General features: G+C 57.3%; 1 protein-coding gene across 1 annotated transcript in view; it reads right to left on the bottom strand.

The window, feature by feature from the left end:
- LOC133354888 (neural-cadherin-like) overlaps positions 1-14,668 on the bottom strand; it is a 76,151-nt gene that overhangs the window by 10,560 nt on the left and 50,923 nt on the right. Inside the window, 12 exon segments of the mRNA XM_061572040.1 lie at positions 570-792; positions 1,418-1,541; positions 1,951-2,039; positions 3,105-3,235; positions 3,575-3,855; positions 4,589-4,818; positions 5,939-6,222; positions 6,777-6,961; positions 7,847-7,940; positions 8,166-9,180; positions 9,630-10,838; positions 11,911-12,197. Coding sequence (XP_061428024.1) covers positions 570-792; positions 1,418-1,541; positions 1,951-2,039; positions 3,105-3,235; positions 3,575-3,855; positions 4,589-4,818; positions 5,939-6,222; positions 6,777-6,961; positions 7,847-7,940; positions 8,166-9,180; positions 9,630-10,838; positions 11,911-12,197 — 4,152 coding nt within the window.

Raw genomic sequence — 14,668 nt, 5'->3', positions numbered from 1 at the left:
TGGACTTACCCGGTAAATTAAAATAGTACGATGTGCCACGTCTCACCAAACATGCTGGGAGCTTCAGTGAAAAAAGTCGGGCATCGTGCCGAACAACGCGCTTGGGGTGCAAAAACCTCTTCATAAGTGTTCAACAAACAACCAAACGATCAAGCCAACGGTTGTGTATAGTACTGCAGCTATCAGCTGTTGAAGTCATTTTTTAGTTTACCGGTTACTGCTTGGAGAAGAAAATCACGAATATGTGTTTACGCATCATCTGTGGGAACGCACGACAGAGACGTTGAATTGAAATCAGCCAACGTACCGGACGGAGCTGGACGGATTGGTGAGAAATGGATATCTAATGACCCACGCCGATTATAATGATGATGATGTTCATGATTCCGCTGGTGGGGACATAAGACGGTGGGGTGGGGGGGGGTGGGGGGGAGGCACCCTCACCAAATGTTGTCGGTGCCCGTTTGCAGGTAGTCAGTGGAGGGGGCCAGGTGGAGCGGGTCATGGGCCACAGCAGAGAACACCGCCCCCACGTTCGTCGCTATGAATGATGACAATGCCACCATTACCTCTCTTGCAGAGTGCGCCGCTGTATCCGGGCCGACACCGACAGGCCGGCTGGCTCCGTGCCGTCCCCGGCGAGGGGGGCGTGGGTCCCTCGCACTCCCCGTACCCCCCGCACGCGGGAGACCCCCCCGGTGGCGGCGGCGGCGTGGGGGCGCACGCGGAGTCGGACGCCGAGCAGCCGGGCCCCGAAGCCTCGGCCTCGCCCGGTGTCTCCATGTCCAGGAGCTGTGAGCGGTACGGCGTGGAGTGAGTGAGCGAGTGAGTCAGCGAGCGAGCGAATGTTGAATGTGAGTGAGTGAGCGTGTGTGTGATTGAGTGAGTGGGTGAGTGAGTGTACGTGTGTGTGTGAGTGAGCATGTGTGTGAGTGTGTGAGTGAGCGAGCGAATGGGGTGCAGTAGTGTCGCAGTTATAGCATGCTGCGCTCAGGACCCAATGAGCCGAGTTCAATTCCCGCTCATGGCCAACAAAAATGACGATTATGGGAATGATTCGTGGGCCTCCCCTAGTTCGACTCAGCCTCAAATGAGTACCTTGTGCGGTGTGTAATTCATTGCCACTGCAATCTGGCGTGATGCTGGCCACCCACCCCCTCGTGTGCCATGCTGGCCATCATAGATGTTCGCTAACAGCACTTGAAATAGTCTGTTAGGGCTACACGGCGGATCTTGTCTTTGAGCGAGTGAGTGTGCAGCTGAGTGTATAAGTCAGCGAGCGCGTGGGTGAGTGAGTTAGCGAGTGAGCGAGCATGTGGGTGATTGATTGTGCGGGTGGCCGAGCGTGTGGGTGAGCGTGCGGGTGAGCGTGCGGGTGAGCGTGTGGGTAAGCGTGTGGGTGAGCGTGGGCGCCTACCTCTCCGTCGACGAGCACGTTGCGGATGCAGCCCGTGTAGGAGCGGGAGGCGAGGCCAGGGTACAGGAACGAGGGACTCGGCTTCACCCCGCCCAGCTGCAGCGGCTGCAGCACGTCCAGGGACCTGGTGCAGCAGGGGCAGCAGCAGAAACAGCAACAACAGAAGTAGCAGCAGTGGCAACAGCAGCAACGGAAGCAGCAGTAACAGAAATTGCAGCGGTAACAGAAGCAGCAGCAGTAGAAACAGCAGCAACAGCAGCAGCATCAAAAACCACGGTGAAAATAACGAGGTCAAATGTGAAATATCAATCATTTTTGTGCACATCAGAAACTTTTATTTTTCTCCACGGGTGGAATAAAACCCGTCGTCTCATTTGGCGAGTAGAGTGAGTGGTGAGTGGGTGAGTGAGCGGGTAAGTGAAGTTAAAGGGTTAGTCAGGTGGGTGGGTGAGTGTACGAGTGAATGAGTTTGTGAGTAAGTGGTGAGCGACTGGGTGAGTGAGTGGGTGAGCGAGTAAGGCTGTGGGTCATACCTGGCTTCGCCTGGGATGATGCCATGGGCCTCACAGGCTCCGCCGTCCCGGCGTTGGACCTCGCACCAATCCAGCGTGAAGATAACGTCCTGCAGCACGCACACAAGACAAAGATCCCCCTGATAGCTTGAACACACCGTTGTGGCAAGTGCTGTTAGCGAACACGAGGTGGTGGTGTGACTAACACCATGTCAGGCCGCCTTTATCTCCCTAGTGCTGATGTTTATACATCCCGCCAGGTTTTGATTTCAGGCTGAGTCGACCTAGGTGAGGCCCCGTTCGGATACTCGTCACCATGTTCGCTGTGAGCAGGCATCGCACTCTGGTCGCCGTGGCAAGGCACCCATGCACATGTACACAACATGTACACAACATGTACACGACATGTACACAACATGTACACGACATGTACACAACATGTACAAAGAGACGACACTCGTGTGGACATACACGCACATGCCCTTTTGTCAGTCAATTCATTGCTGGGCGAGGGCCTCCCCACACTGCGCGGATCATGGGTGGCTCGATCTGCCGCCGCGGCAGATGAAAACAACAGAGCGAGCTTCTTGATTCGGGCCGCCTGCTGCCTCTGTGCAGCCGGCGATATATCGAGGGGCATGGCACAGTCAGTCTCTCGACAGATCGCGTGCAGTGGTGGTGGGGTAAAGCGCGGGTGACTCCCACCTCCTTCAAGACGACGTACTCACCGGTGCAGAACGAAACAACCTCCAGAGGGTCTTCTTGGTTCTTTCGGTAAAGTCACGTAGAAGGGAAATAATAAACTAATAAAAATAAAACATAATAAAATTATTCTCACGACGTTTCGGCCACAACGCAAGCAGCCGTCCTCAGGTGAAGAACAGGTCTGTCGGAAAGACAGCTGTCTTGCGTTGTGGCCGAAACGTCGTGAGAATTATTTTATTATGTTTAATTTTTATTATTTTATTATTTCCCTTCTACGTGACTTTACCGAAAGAACCAAGAAGATGAATCACTGCAGTCACGAAAGCTTTAAATCGAAATTTAACCTCCAGAGGGGTTCTCTCTCTCTCTAGTGGAGGCATCCGCCAGCAGTGACGCGAGCAAAGCAATTGCAGCGTCGCGCCTTTACGTAGCAATGCATCCTGCCGTGATTTAGCACGCAGGCCGCTCACCGTGCCGCTGACGGAGACCTCGGCGTGATGCCACCGCCCGTCGGCAAGGCCTCGCGTGCCGGCGCCGCCACTCAGCAGCAGCGTTCCGCTTCCCAGGTCGATGCTCAGAGTCGGGGAGCCCTTCCGCAGCTCTGCAAGGCGCCGACGTTACGATTCAGTGGGCCGTGCGTGCGTGCGTGGGCTACACGACATCGTGTCGTACGCGCCGTTGTCTCCGTACGCATTTAATTCGCGGGCGTGGAAGCCGACGGACGGGTCGCTGTCGGGGATAAAAACCGCACGCGCAAAAGTATTTTCAACGCGGTCCGACGTTTCGCTCCGTGACCCGTCACCTCCGTGAACCGGCCGGGGGGGGGAGGGGGCTCGTGCAGAAGTTCCTGAAGAAACTGCCAACGTGAGGAGAGAAACGAAACATCGGACGTCGAGCCTTGGGAGGGAGGGCAAGGAAGAGGACCGTGCGATGCGCCTACCGATGGCGATGAAGTCGCGCCGATCCCTCGCTCCCGGGGCGGCGAGCGGTCCGGCGTAGAGCAGCAGCCCGTCCGGATCGCCCGTCAGGAACTCCAGCGAGAGGCTGGCGACGGTTGTTGCGGTGGTTGTGGCGGTGGTGGTGGCGGTGGTGGTGGGACCCAGGCGGAGCGGTGGGAACCACGCGTAGCTCACCGAGCCGGGCCCCGGGGACTCGCTGGCGTTCCACCACCGCTGTGTGCGCTCGCACAGCGGCCCGTCCAGAGCCGGTGGACACTCGCAGCTGATGGAGGGGTGGGGGCGCGGGGGGGGGGGGGGGGGGATATGAATATAAATCAAGATTGAATATGGGAGAGTTTGATGTGGGCGAGTGAAAGGGTGATAATGTAGGGGAGTGAGTTTATGAGCGAGTTAATGGGCAAACAATTGAATACGTAGGTGAGAGAGTGAGTGAGAAGGCGAGTGACTTAGTGTGTGAACGGGACGAGTGGGTAGGTAAGCAAGTGGATAATTGAGTGAGTGGGTGAATGAGTGAATAAGTGAGAGCACGAGTGACTGACTTATTGAGTCAGCAAGGCAGCGAGGGAGTGAGTGAGCATGAGAAGGGCAGTGGGTGAGTGAGTGGGTGAGTGGGTGGGTGAGTGAGTGAGTGGGTGAATGAGTGATTGAGCAGTCAAGGTAGCAAGTGAGTGGGTGGGTGATTGAGTGAGTGAGTGGTCAAGTTAGCGAGTGAGTGGGTCGGTGGGTGAATGAGTGAGTGAGTGGGTGATTGAGTAAGTGAGTGGGTGGGTGAGTGATTGAGTGAGTGGTCAAGGTAGCAAGTGGGTGGGTGGGTGAATGAGTGAGTGGTGAAGGTAGCGAGTGAGTGGGTGGGTGGGTGGGTGAATGAGCGAGTGGTCAAGGTAGCGAGTGAGTGAGTGAGTGGTGAAGGTAGCGAGTGAGTGGGTGGGTGAATGAGTGAGCAGGCAAGGGAGTGGGCGGGCAAGCGAGCGGGTGACAACGAGAGCGGGCGTCACCCGTATGCGGACGTGGATGGCGCGATGGGGACTCCTCCGTTCCGGCACACCGGTCCACTGTCTCGCTCGTCCTCCCGGTCGGAGTCGGTGACCACGGCGACCGTTCCCACGGCAACTGAGACGGCCCCGGAGCGCGAGACCGGGGGGCGGGGGGCGGCGCCATTGGGGGGCGTCCGACACGGGCCAGGGCCCCCCACCCTCGCCACGGACACATTTACAACCTCTTCCAGCTGGGCCACAACAACCACAAGGCAACAACAACAACAACATTGACGGCATCGATGTCAACGGTCGACAACAAGACCAACAACAAACGTGACAACTCTCCCGTCTGGTCCGCTAGGAGACACTCTCCCCCAGAGGTCGCAACCGGGTACCCGATACCCGTACCCTACCCGATACCCGTACCCTACCCGATACTCGTACCCTACCCGCTACCCGTACCCTACCCGATACCCGTACCCTACCCGATACCCGGCCGGGTACGGGTACGGGTAGCCGTTTGCGACCCTGGTGCAGCCGGGTACGGGTAGGCCGTGAGTCACTGGTGAGTAACCGTTTGTCACTCATTTCGGGTAGCGTACGGGTACGGGTAGGGAACGGGTACCCGTACCCGGCCGGGTACGGGTACCGAATCAAAACCTGTTTGCGACCTCTGCTCTCTCCCGTTGTACCCTTAGAAAACCCACCAAACTTTCGAGAGGATATCATGCAAAGCTCTGCACAGATAGATTCAAGAATCCGTTCCTGCACCGCCATCCTCACAGCCAAAGCCTACAACCCCCTGTAATAGCAGGCAGTCTCCCATCGAAATGCTAACCAGGCTCAACTCTGCTTAGCTTCCGGTGATGCATAATATATGAATTGATTTTTGTAAAACAAAGAAACTCCAGTTACTCAATGGGTCTCTATGTATCTCTAAGTCTATACGCAAGATCTGGTGCTCTAACTGTGTGAACGTCAAGTGTAAAAGCATTCGCTAAATATGTAAGTCTATGGGTCTCTATGCGAGTCTACGGATCTCTTTCTGAATAAGCACTGATGATCAAGCCACTGCCGATGAATTTGAGTCTGTGGGTCTCTGTGTGAAGAGCAAATTCCAGTTTCTCGATGATTCCACCTGAAAATCCGGGGTGAACATTGCTACCCTCCTCAACCCGGAGCCACGAACTGCCACCGGCTATCACAATCCCCGCAATCATCATCATTTTCATCGTTATTTAATGATGCACACATCATCACATCTCAAAATGCTTTGCCAAATGATTCGACACCGGGCGCCCATGGATCTATTAATGTAGTTTTAGTGGCAGCGGCGGCAGCGGCAACAACGAGACCCGGCGGCCGTACCCTGGCCTTGTGCATGGCCACGTTGCCGTTGAGCCGCTCGGCGCGGTACGTCCTGGCGGCGCCGAGCACGGCGAAGCACACGTCCACGCGGCCCGGCGCGCCCGGCGCGTCGCTCACGGCAAACACGTGCACGCTCGCGCCCATCGCCGCCGGTAAAGGCGACGACTGCGGCGGCGGTCGTTGTCGTTGCAGCCCGAAAACCTCAGAGGAGATGAAGGCGCGCAGGAGCTCGTAGCGGCTCACGCCGTCACGTGGGTCGTACAGGAAATCTTCGGCGGTCGTGTCTGCGGCCCGCGAGGGGTCGGGTCACACGGGGCAGGGGGTAAGGGGCATCATCAGCAGTCGACCCGGAAAATAAGGAATGATGATTGAGCTGGGTGCGCGAGTGGGCGGGCGGTTAGTTGGTAGGCTGGGAGGTTGGGTGGATGATAAAGACGACGTTTCGGTCGCAACACAAGCGTTCGTCATCAGGTGAGAAATAATGATCTGCTGTTGTGGCTTTATATAGGCACGGGAGGGGCGGGGGTTGTAGAGTCGTGAGTGAGCGGGCGGGCGGGTGGCTGGGTGCGTCGGTGGGCGGGTTAGATGGGTGGCTGCATGGGTGGGCTGGTGGGCGGCCGGGTGGGCAACGGGGTTTGTGGGTATTTCATTGAGCAGGATGGTGGGTGGCTGAGTTAGCTGGTCGGTAGTTTATCAAGTGAGGGGATGGGTGGCTGGGTGACTTGGTGGGGGTGATGAGTCACTGGACGGGGTGGTTGATGAAGTGATGGAGAGGGAGGTGATAGAGTGAAGTGATGGAGGGAGGTGATAGGTGATGGGAGGGAGGTAAAGGCCTCACCGGCGAGTCTGAGCGACCCGGCCTGGACCAGCGCCTCCTCAGGGAGCTCCGCCACCAGCACGGTCGCCGTGGAGACGGCGTCGGGCCACACGCCGTCGGCCACGCGCACGCGGAAGCTGTGCTCCCCCGGCGGCGGCGCCAACCTCAGGGAGAGCGCCCCGGAGTCACGTGACAGGGAGAACCACCTGAGCCCGGAGCGAGCGGTCACACGCGGTCAGACGCGCCACAGTGGCAAGATGTGAACTACCTCATCTGGTATCCAGGAGGTTGTGGGTTCGACCCTGACGCCTGCTGTATATTTAGAGTTTGCGTGCTCTCCCCGTGGCCGTGTGGATTTTCTCCGGGTCCTCCCTCCACATTTAGAATCAACATGCTTTTTCCTGAATACGACCGCTTGCGTTGCGGTCGAAACGTCGTAGTTTTCTGTTATTTGTTTATTAATTTCTTTGAACCTATCTACGTGACTTTACCGAAAGACCCAAGAAGAATCAACATGTGTTTAGAGTATTTGGCTGCTATAAATGTCCGCATGGTAAGCCACTTCGTTGAGCTATCATTTGAAGTCAGGTCGCTCCTGAATAAAAAGAGCTATATAGCTCAATGGGCCTTACCTGATAAAATAAAAATATCGTTTATATAGTTTAAGTGCCCAGAGGCTGTCGGGGCATTGGACTGTTAGCAAGCAAATATGAAGGCCAACACAGCTTGTATGTTTTGGTTCCATTCTAGATTTAAAACTCCTTTTATAACTACTTTTTGTATTTGGTTTGTTGTCCTGCTCACGCACCTCTGATGTGCACGGTTGGCTAGGTCAGTGCGAAAGAGGCTCAATATACATACATGTGTGTATATATATAGCAGGCTGACGATTTAGATTGGAGAGAAAGAGAGAACACAGCGTAGGTTTTTCACGGTTGTGCTGTACGGCTCACAGCGTTCCACTCCCTGCGCTGGCAGCTCCTTCAGAACGTGAACGTTCAGAGAGACTGGACGACTGGCAGTGGCAGACCGCACGTTACACTGTGGGGGCACTGGGAAGGAACTGCCAATCGCATGCCTGGCCAACTCACCTGGGTTCCTGCCCTTCGTAGGTGAACGTCTTGTTATCCCAGTCGTCGGGGTCTGGGGCAAACACTCGTCCCAGCTCCCCCGAGGGCAGCGCACCTGCAGCAGCACACGGGGGCAGTGGCACGGGGAGTGAGCGATGGTAGCGGGGTCGGGGTCAGATTTAGTGGCAGGGTCAGGGTCAAGGTCAGGGTCAAGGTCAGGAGAAGGAGCAGGATCAGGGTCAGAGTTGTGGCGGGGTGGTTTATAGGTGGCTAAATCTTTCGGCACGAGTCGACGAGCGTGCCGGTTCCACTGGCGACCGTGCGGCCGGCAGACGCTCACCGCGATACTTGTACACGTAGATGCCCGTGCTGCCAGGCTGGTGAGGGTTGTCGTTGCGGTCCCCGACGGTCACCGTGAGCGTGGCGGTGGCGCTGCGCGGCGGCTCCCCGCCGTCGGTCGCCACCACGGCCACGAGCAGCCGCTTGCCGACCTCGCGGTCGAACGTCCGCAGCGCCGTCAGCACCGCCGAGCCGTCCCCGGCGTCCCGCAGCGCGAAGTCGCCGGCGCTCGCCGACGCCTCCGCGAGCCGCAGCGACGCCACGGCGCCGTTGCCGCCCGCGCCGTCGCGGTCGACGAAGCGCAGCGCCAGCGACGTGGCGTTGGCGCGCACGTCCGCCGGCGCCGGGCCGTTCTCGAACACCACGGGCCGGTACTCGCTCTCCGGCTCGGGGGCGTTGTCGTTCACGTCGAGCACGGGCACCAGCAGCGTGGCGGTGCCGGTCCGCGGCGGGCTCCCGCCGTCCGTCGCCAGCACCAGCAGCAGGTGGCGCTCGCTCGACTCCCGGTCGAGGCGCCCGCGGAGCGACACCAGCCCGAGGTGCGGGTGCACATCGAACGGCGGCGCCGTCACTCCTGCTCCGCCGCCGTCGCCGCCGCGGGGCGCCAGAGAGTAGGACACCTCCCCGTTGGCGCCGGAGTCGGCGTCGGAGGCCGAGACGCTGGCAACCGGGTGGCCCGGCTCGGCGGCCTCGGAGACGGGCGACGCCTCGTAGAGCTGGCGCGAGAAGAGTGGCGCGTTGTCATTGTCGTCGAGCACCTCGACGAGCAGCGACGCGCGGTCGCCGTGGTCGGGGTCGCGCGCCGCCAGCGTCACGTTGAAGCGGCGCTCGCGCGGCCGCTCGTAGTCGAGGGGCCGCGCGAGGCGCACGGTGCCCACTCGCGCCGCCCGGTCCGACTCCACCGAGAAGGTGCGGCCCGCGCCGGCCACGTCGCCGCCCTCCACCGAGAAGGAGACCAGGGCGTTGTCGCCCGCGTCGCCGTCCCACGTCGACACGGTCGCGATCACGGTGCCCACCTGCGCCCACGCCGCGTGGGGGTAGGGGGGTAGGGTGGGCTCAGGGTTAGGGGGAAAGCGGAGGGATTATGGGGGTAAGGTATAGGATGTGTGGTTGGGTTAGGGTTAGCGGTTAGGGCCACGACTTATGTAAGTTGAACTTCTTTTGCACCGTACGTAGCCAACCATGCTATCTGGAGGTGCTAGGGAAGGACAACAAACTAAACACAACAAGCAGTTCTCTTTAAGTACTGCCTCGTGACGTTGTTGATGAAGGACCACCGTCTCGTTTTGACCACACGCATTGCGGACATATTGAGGCTCTTCTTATTAATTTGGTTGCCCGAGCCCCGGGCTCGGGGTTCGAGCCAGGACTTTGTAGGGCAAGGGTTTGGGGGTCGGGGTTTGAGGTAGGGGTTTGGGGGTAGGGGATTTGGGCAGGGGTTGGGGGTCAGGGCCACACCGCCCACCTGGGTGCCCTCGGGCACGCGGCAGCGGTAGACGCCGCCGGGCGGCACGAGGAAGCGGGGGGCGTTGTCGTTGACGTCGACGATCGCCACGGTGGCGGTGGCCGTGGCGGAGAGGCCCCCGCCGTCTGCGGCCTCCAGCAGCAGCAGGAGGCGCGAGCCGAGGACTTCGCGGTCGAGCGCCGACTCCGTGCCGTCGGCAACGCCCTGGACCGCCGCCGTGCGAACCGTGCCGGTGGCCGGGTCGACGCGGAACAGCCGCGGGGCGTCGCCACCGACGATGCGATAGCGCACGGCCGCGTTGCCGCCGGCGGCCGGGTCGTCGGGGTCGACGGCCAGCACCTGCATCACGGCCGTGCCAGGAGCGGCGTTCTCCAGCACCTCGCCCATGAGGCAGCCGGACGGCCCGGAGGAGGTGGTGGTGTCGGCGGAAGGGGGAGCGGCGAGGGAGCGCGACGCAGAACCTTTACCGCCAATGCCGGTACCGGTATCACGACTGAGGTGGCCTCTACCAAGATCAGCACCGCCTTTAGTACCGAGATGACCACCGCTCACGCCAGGCCCAGTATCACCAACATTACCGCCACCGGCCGCACCGATGCTGCCGATTTTACCGCTGCCAGCAATACCAACACTGCCGCCCACTTTACCACTACCACCTCCGCCGCCAGTACCAATGCCACCACCACCAAGACCGATCGTGCCCACACCAGCACCAGCAGTAGCTGCACCATGACCCAGGATGCCAGCCTTCGTTTTCCCAGCAATCGTGCTCCCATCGCCGTTTCGGTTTCCATCAGCGCCGTCGCTGCCGTCACCATCGTCGTCGTCGTCGTCGTAGTGGTGGTGCCATCCAGCTCCTTCGCGGCCATCGCCGTTATCGCTCCGGGCTCCTCCTTCACCTCCTCGTTCGCCGCCGGCACAGACGAAGGCCGGCGCATTGTCGTTGACGTCGTCGACGGCGACCACGACATCGGCGAAGCCCGAGAGGCCGGCGCCGTCCTCGTCAGTGGCCACGGCGAGCAGACGCCACGCCGGGCGCTCCTCCCGGTCCAGCGGCGCCCGCGCCCACAGCTCCCCCGTCACCGCGTCCACCGAGAAGTGCGTGCCAGCGCCTTGGCCACGCAGCGAGTACCGCACGCCCGCCGCCGCCGCCACTGACGACGACGACGGCGGTGGTGATGACGGGCGGTCGGGATCGTGGGCAGACACCTGCAAGGAGCGATGGGCAAAACGTAGAGGGAGGTGTTAATCCGCTCCCACTTCAAGACGTCTGCAAGTCGCAGGGTGGGGTCCGGAATGCGCAAGCGGCTCTGCATTCATTTTATTTTCAGAGGCGTAGTAGCACCGCTATCTTTAAAGACATTGTATTCACCACCGAGAACTGTACCGACACGACCAAACTGCCACATGGCTCCCACGTGGCCTTATAAAAGGGACAGACGTTCCATGCACCACCAGACGGCTGGACTCAATGTAATCACTGCTCTCCAGGATTCATGTGAACTCTCTTCTGCCTTCACTTTTGTTCCTTTACCCCTTGCCGTGCTCCCGCTCGTAGTCCCTACTCTAGCAGGTGAGCGAGCTCGTCTCTCTCCCTTTCCCCTTGACCCATGAGCATCGCGTTTCGGGCTTCTGTCTGCGGAATTCCTGTGGCCCCTTCTCTTTTTATTGCTCGCTCTTTGTAATGGGCCCACCAACCAACCAACCCACCAACCCACCCACCGCCACAACAGCAAAGCCCCCTACAGCCACGACTGTCAGCGGACGCAGTGGTACCACTCGTGCCTCGCAGGAACAAGGGCCTCGGTTCAGTTCCTGACGTGGGCATGTTGCTGTGTGGTGTTTGTATTTTCTCCCCCTGCTTTGAAGCAGGGCCCACCGGGTCGTCTGGTTTCCTCCTCCCATAGCTATAATAAAACGGTACAAAATGAGCAGGTGTCCGGCCAAAACATCACCAATGCTAAGAAACTCCCTGTAAAATACCAGATTGGAATCACAGCAGCAGCAAGCTAGTTTGTTGTCCTTTCCCGGTTGGCTACATATGGTGCGAGAGAAGTTCAATGTACGTACTACACGCGTACACACCACACCGCTTCCGTGAAAACTCGGCAGGACCCTCCTGCAAAGCAGTCTTGAGAGGCTTTCCTTGGTAAATAAAAAAAGAGCTAAAAAGCTCAGCAAGGTCCTTACCCGGCATTTAAGAAAAAAATTACAGTTTAAACAATCACGATGACAAATAATGAAACGATCAAAACGATGACAAAAATACAAAAAGATGCACCTGCAGGAGCAGCACCGGGGCGTCGCGTGGCAGCCCCTCAGCGATGCGGGTGCGGTACTCGGCGCTGGCGAACACCGGCGCCTCGTCGTTGAGGTTGCGCAGCGCCGCCGCCACGGTCGCGTGGCCCTCCCAGCGGCCGTCGGAGGCGGCCACGCGCAGCGCGTAGCGCGCCGCCCGCTCGTAGTCCAGCGGGCGCGCCACGGTGAGGGCCCCCGTCTCGGCGCGCAACTCGAAGGCGCCGTCCTCGTTGCCCGACACGATGCGGTAGCGCAGGAGGCCGTCGGCGCCTGCGCGAGACGGCGCGGCCGGCCGCCGGTGAAATCGCCGCGCCGCGTGGTCGGTCGCGCGAGAAAAGGACTCGGGATGCAAGCCGGGCCGACAACGGAATCGGAATATTTTTTTATGCTGGAGGAATCCGATGAGCAATAAAGCTCTTTTTGACAGATGTCTAATATTTCGATTTAAAGCTTTCGTGACTGCAGGGATTCATCTTCTTGGTTCTTTCGGTAAAGTCACGTAGAAGGGAAATAATAAAATAATACAAATAAAACATAATAAAATTATTTTATTATGTTTTATTTGTATTATTTCCCTAATAAAATATAAAAATTATAATAAAAATAAAACATAATAAAATAATTTTATTATTTTAATTTGTATTATTTTATTATTTCCCTTCTACGTGACTTTACCGAAAGAACCAAAAAGAGATGTCTAATAGTTTGAGTTGACAATAACATGGTAATGTCCGGCAGTCCCACGTCCGGGTACGAACTATACTCCTCAACCAGACTCAACCCCGAGATCGGTGCATGTTGAAGGTGGTGGTTTAGTTTGTAAGAAGTTACCAGTGGCAGAGATTACACATTCCCTCATCAAGACTCTATATCATAGAGCCCAATGCATCTCCGACCATGAACACATTTCCAGTGAACTCAAACACGTACGCCAAGCTCTTAAGGCTAATGGTTACTCCGACTACACAATCCGCAAAGCCATCACTCCAACCATCAAGAAGGATCCTGTTGAGGAGCCTTTCAAGACCATCACCTTACCCTACATTGCTGGGGTCACAAAAAAGATCTCCAAAATCCTGATTAAACACAAGATCCAGGTCCGATTCAACACAGTACATAAAATCCGTGATCTGGTCCCGTCTGTAAAAGATGTGGTTCCAGACATACAGTACCCTGGCGTCTACAAACTAAGTTGCCTCTGTGGTAGCAGTTACATTGGAGAAACCAAACGACATGTCTCGGACCGCATCCGTGAACATAAGGCAGACCTGAAACACGGTAGGACAAACACCTCAGCCGTGGCAGATCACTGTTACAATTCAGTGGGCTCACATGACATTGACTTCTCCAAGACAGAGGTTCTCTGCAAGCCATCTGGCTATCATGAGAGATTCGTTCATGAGGCGATCCACATATACAAACACAGAGACAATTTCAACCGAGAAGATGGATTCTGGCTTAGCAATCATTGGAAGGACGTAATAAACCATTTCGGATCTTAACTGATTGTGTTCACGTTAACGGTGACTTTCAGACCGCGTTCCACTCACTGGCATGGTGCAGTGTGCAGAGTAATGTATGGTGTCGTAATTGTACAGTAAACATATAGCAGTATGATACACATTAGGGTGGGTAGAATAATACATCTATATATATAAAATCGTTCATGTCTGTCTGTGTGTGTGTATTTCGGCCCATACGCACTTTCATTGGACGGCGGTTGCCCCTGGCAACGGCTAGCCACGCCTTCGCCGCTTTCATTGGACGGCGGTTGCCCCTGGCAACGAGTAGCAACTTTTCTCCGAGGGGTGGACGCCATTTTTAATAGCGCGGGGGGGGGGGGGGGGGGGGACCGGCACCCGTACCCAGCGTTCGCCGGGTGGGAAAATCAGGCAAGGCGGGAGGCTCTGCACGGTGCTAGGCCTCGACACCCAACACGCCACTCTGAGGTAAATTCATACAAATTTCACGTCCTCTACAGAGTGGCGAGGGAGGCAGAGTGGCGAGGGAGGGACTCAGCCTCAAAACGAGTAACTGGTGTGGCGTATTAACATCGCCACTGGGGAGACAAAGGCGGCCGGGCGTGGTGGATACAAGTCCCGGGCAAAGCCGGGTCATGACTATGTGTGTATGTGTTTATGTGTATGTCTGTGTGTCTGTATGTATGTGTGTATGTATGTGTCTGTATGTGTTTGTGTGTATGTATGTGTGTCTGTATGTATGTGTGTGTGTATTGTGTTTGTGTGTATGTATGTGTGTGTTTGTATGTATGTGTATGTCTGCGTGTATGTATGTGTGTGTATGTGTGTGTCTGCAGCAAGCGCGTGTATGTGTACCTATGGACTTGCGCGCGTGTGTTGTGTAGGGGGAACGGTAGTGTAGTGCTTAGCGTGCTGCCTGTGTCTGTGTGTGTCTGTGTGTGTGTGTGTGCGTGTGTGGTGTGTAGGGGGAACGGTAGTGTAGTGCTTAGCGTGCTGCCTGTGTGTGTGTGTCTGTGTATCTGTGTGTGTGTGTCTGTGTGTGTGTGTCTGTGTGTGTGTGTCTGTCTGTGTGTCTGTGTGTGTGTTCTATGTGTGTGTCTGTGTGTGTGCGTGTGTGGTGTGTGGGGAGCGGTAGTGTAGTGGTTAGCGTGCTGTCTGTGTGTCTGTGTGTCTGTCTGTGTCTGTCTGTGTGTTTCTGCGTGTGTCTGTGTGTGTGTCTGTGTGTGTGTCTGTGCGTCTGTGTGTGTGAGGAGCGGTGGG

Source organism: Lethenteron reissneri, chromosome 49, assembly GCF_015708825.2.
Source record: "Lethenteron reissneri isolate LAM-NWPU_2019-01 chromosome 49, ASM1570882v1, whole genome shotgun sequence".
Lineage (NCBI taxonomy): Eukaryota > Metazoa > Chordata > Hyperoartia > Petromyzontiformes > Petromyzontidae > Lethenteron > Lethenteron reissneri.
This window is presented reverse-complemented; position numbering and strand designations above follow the sequence as displayed.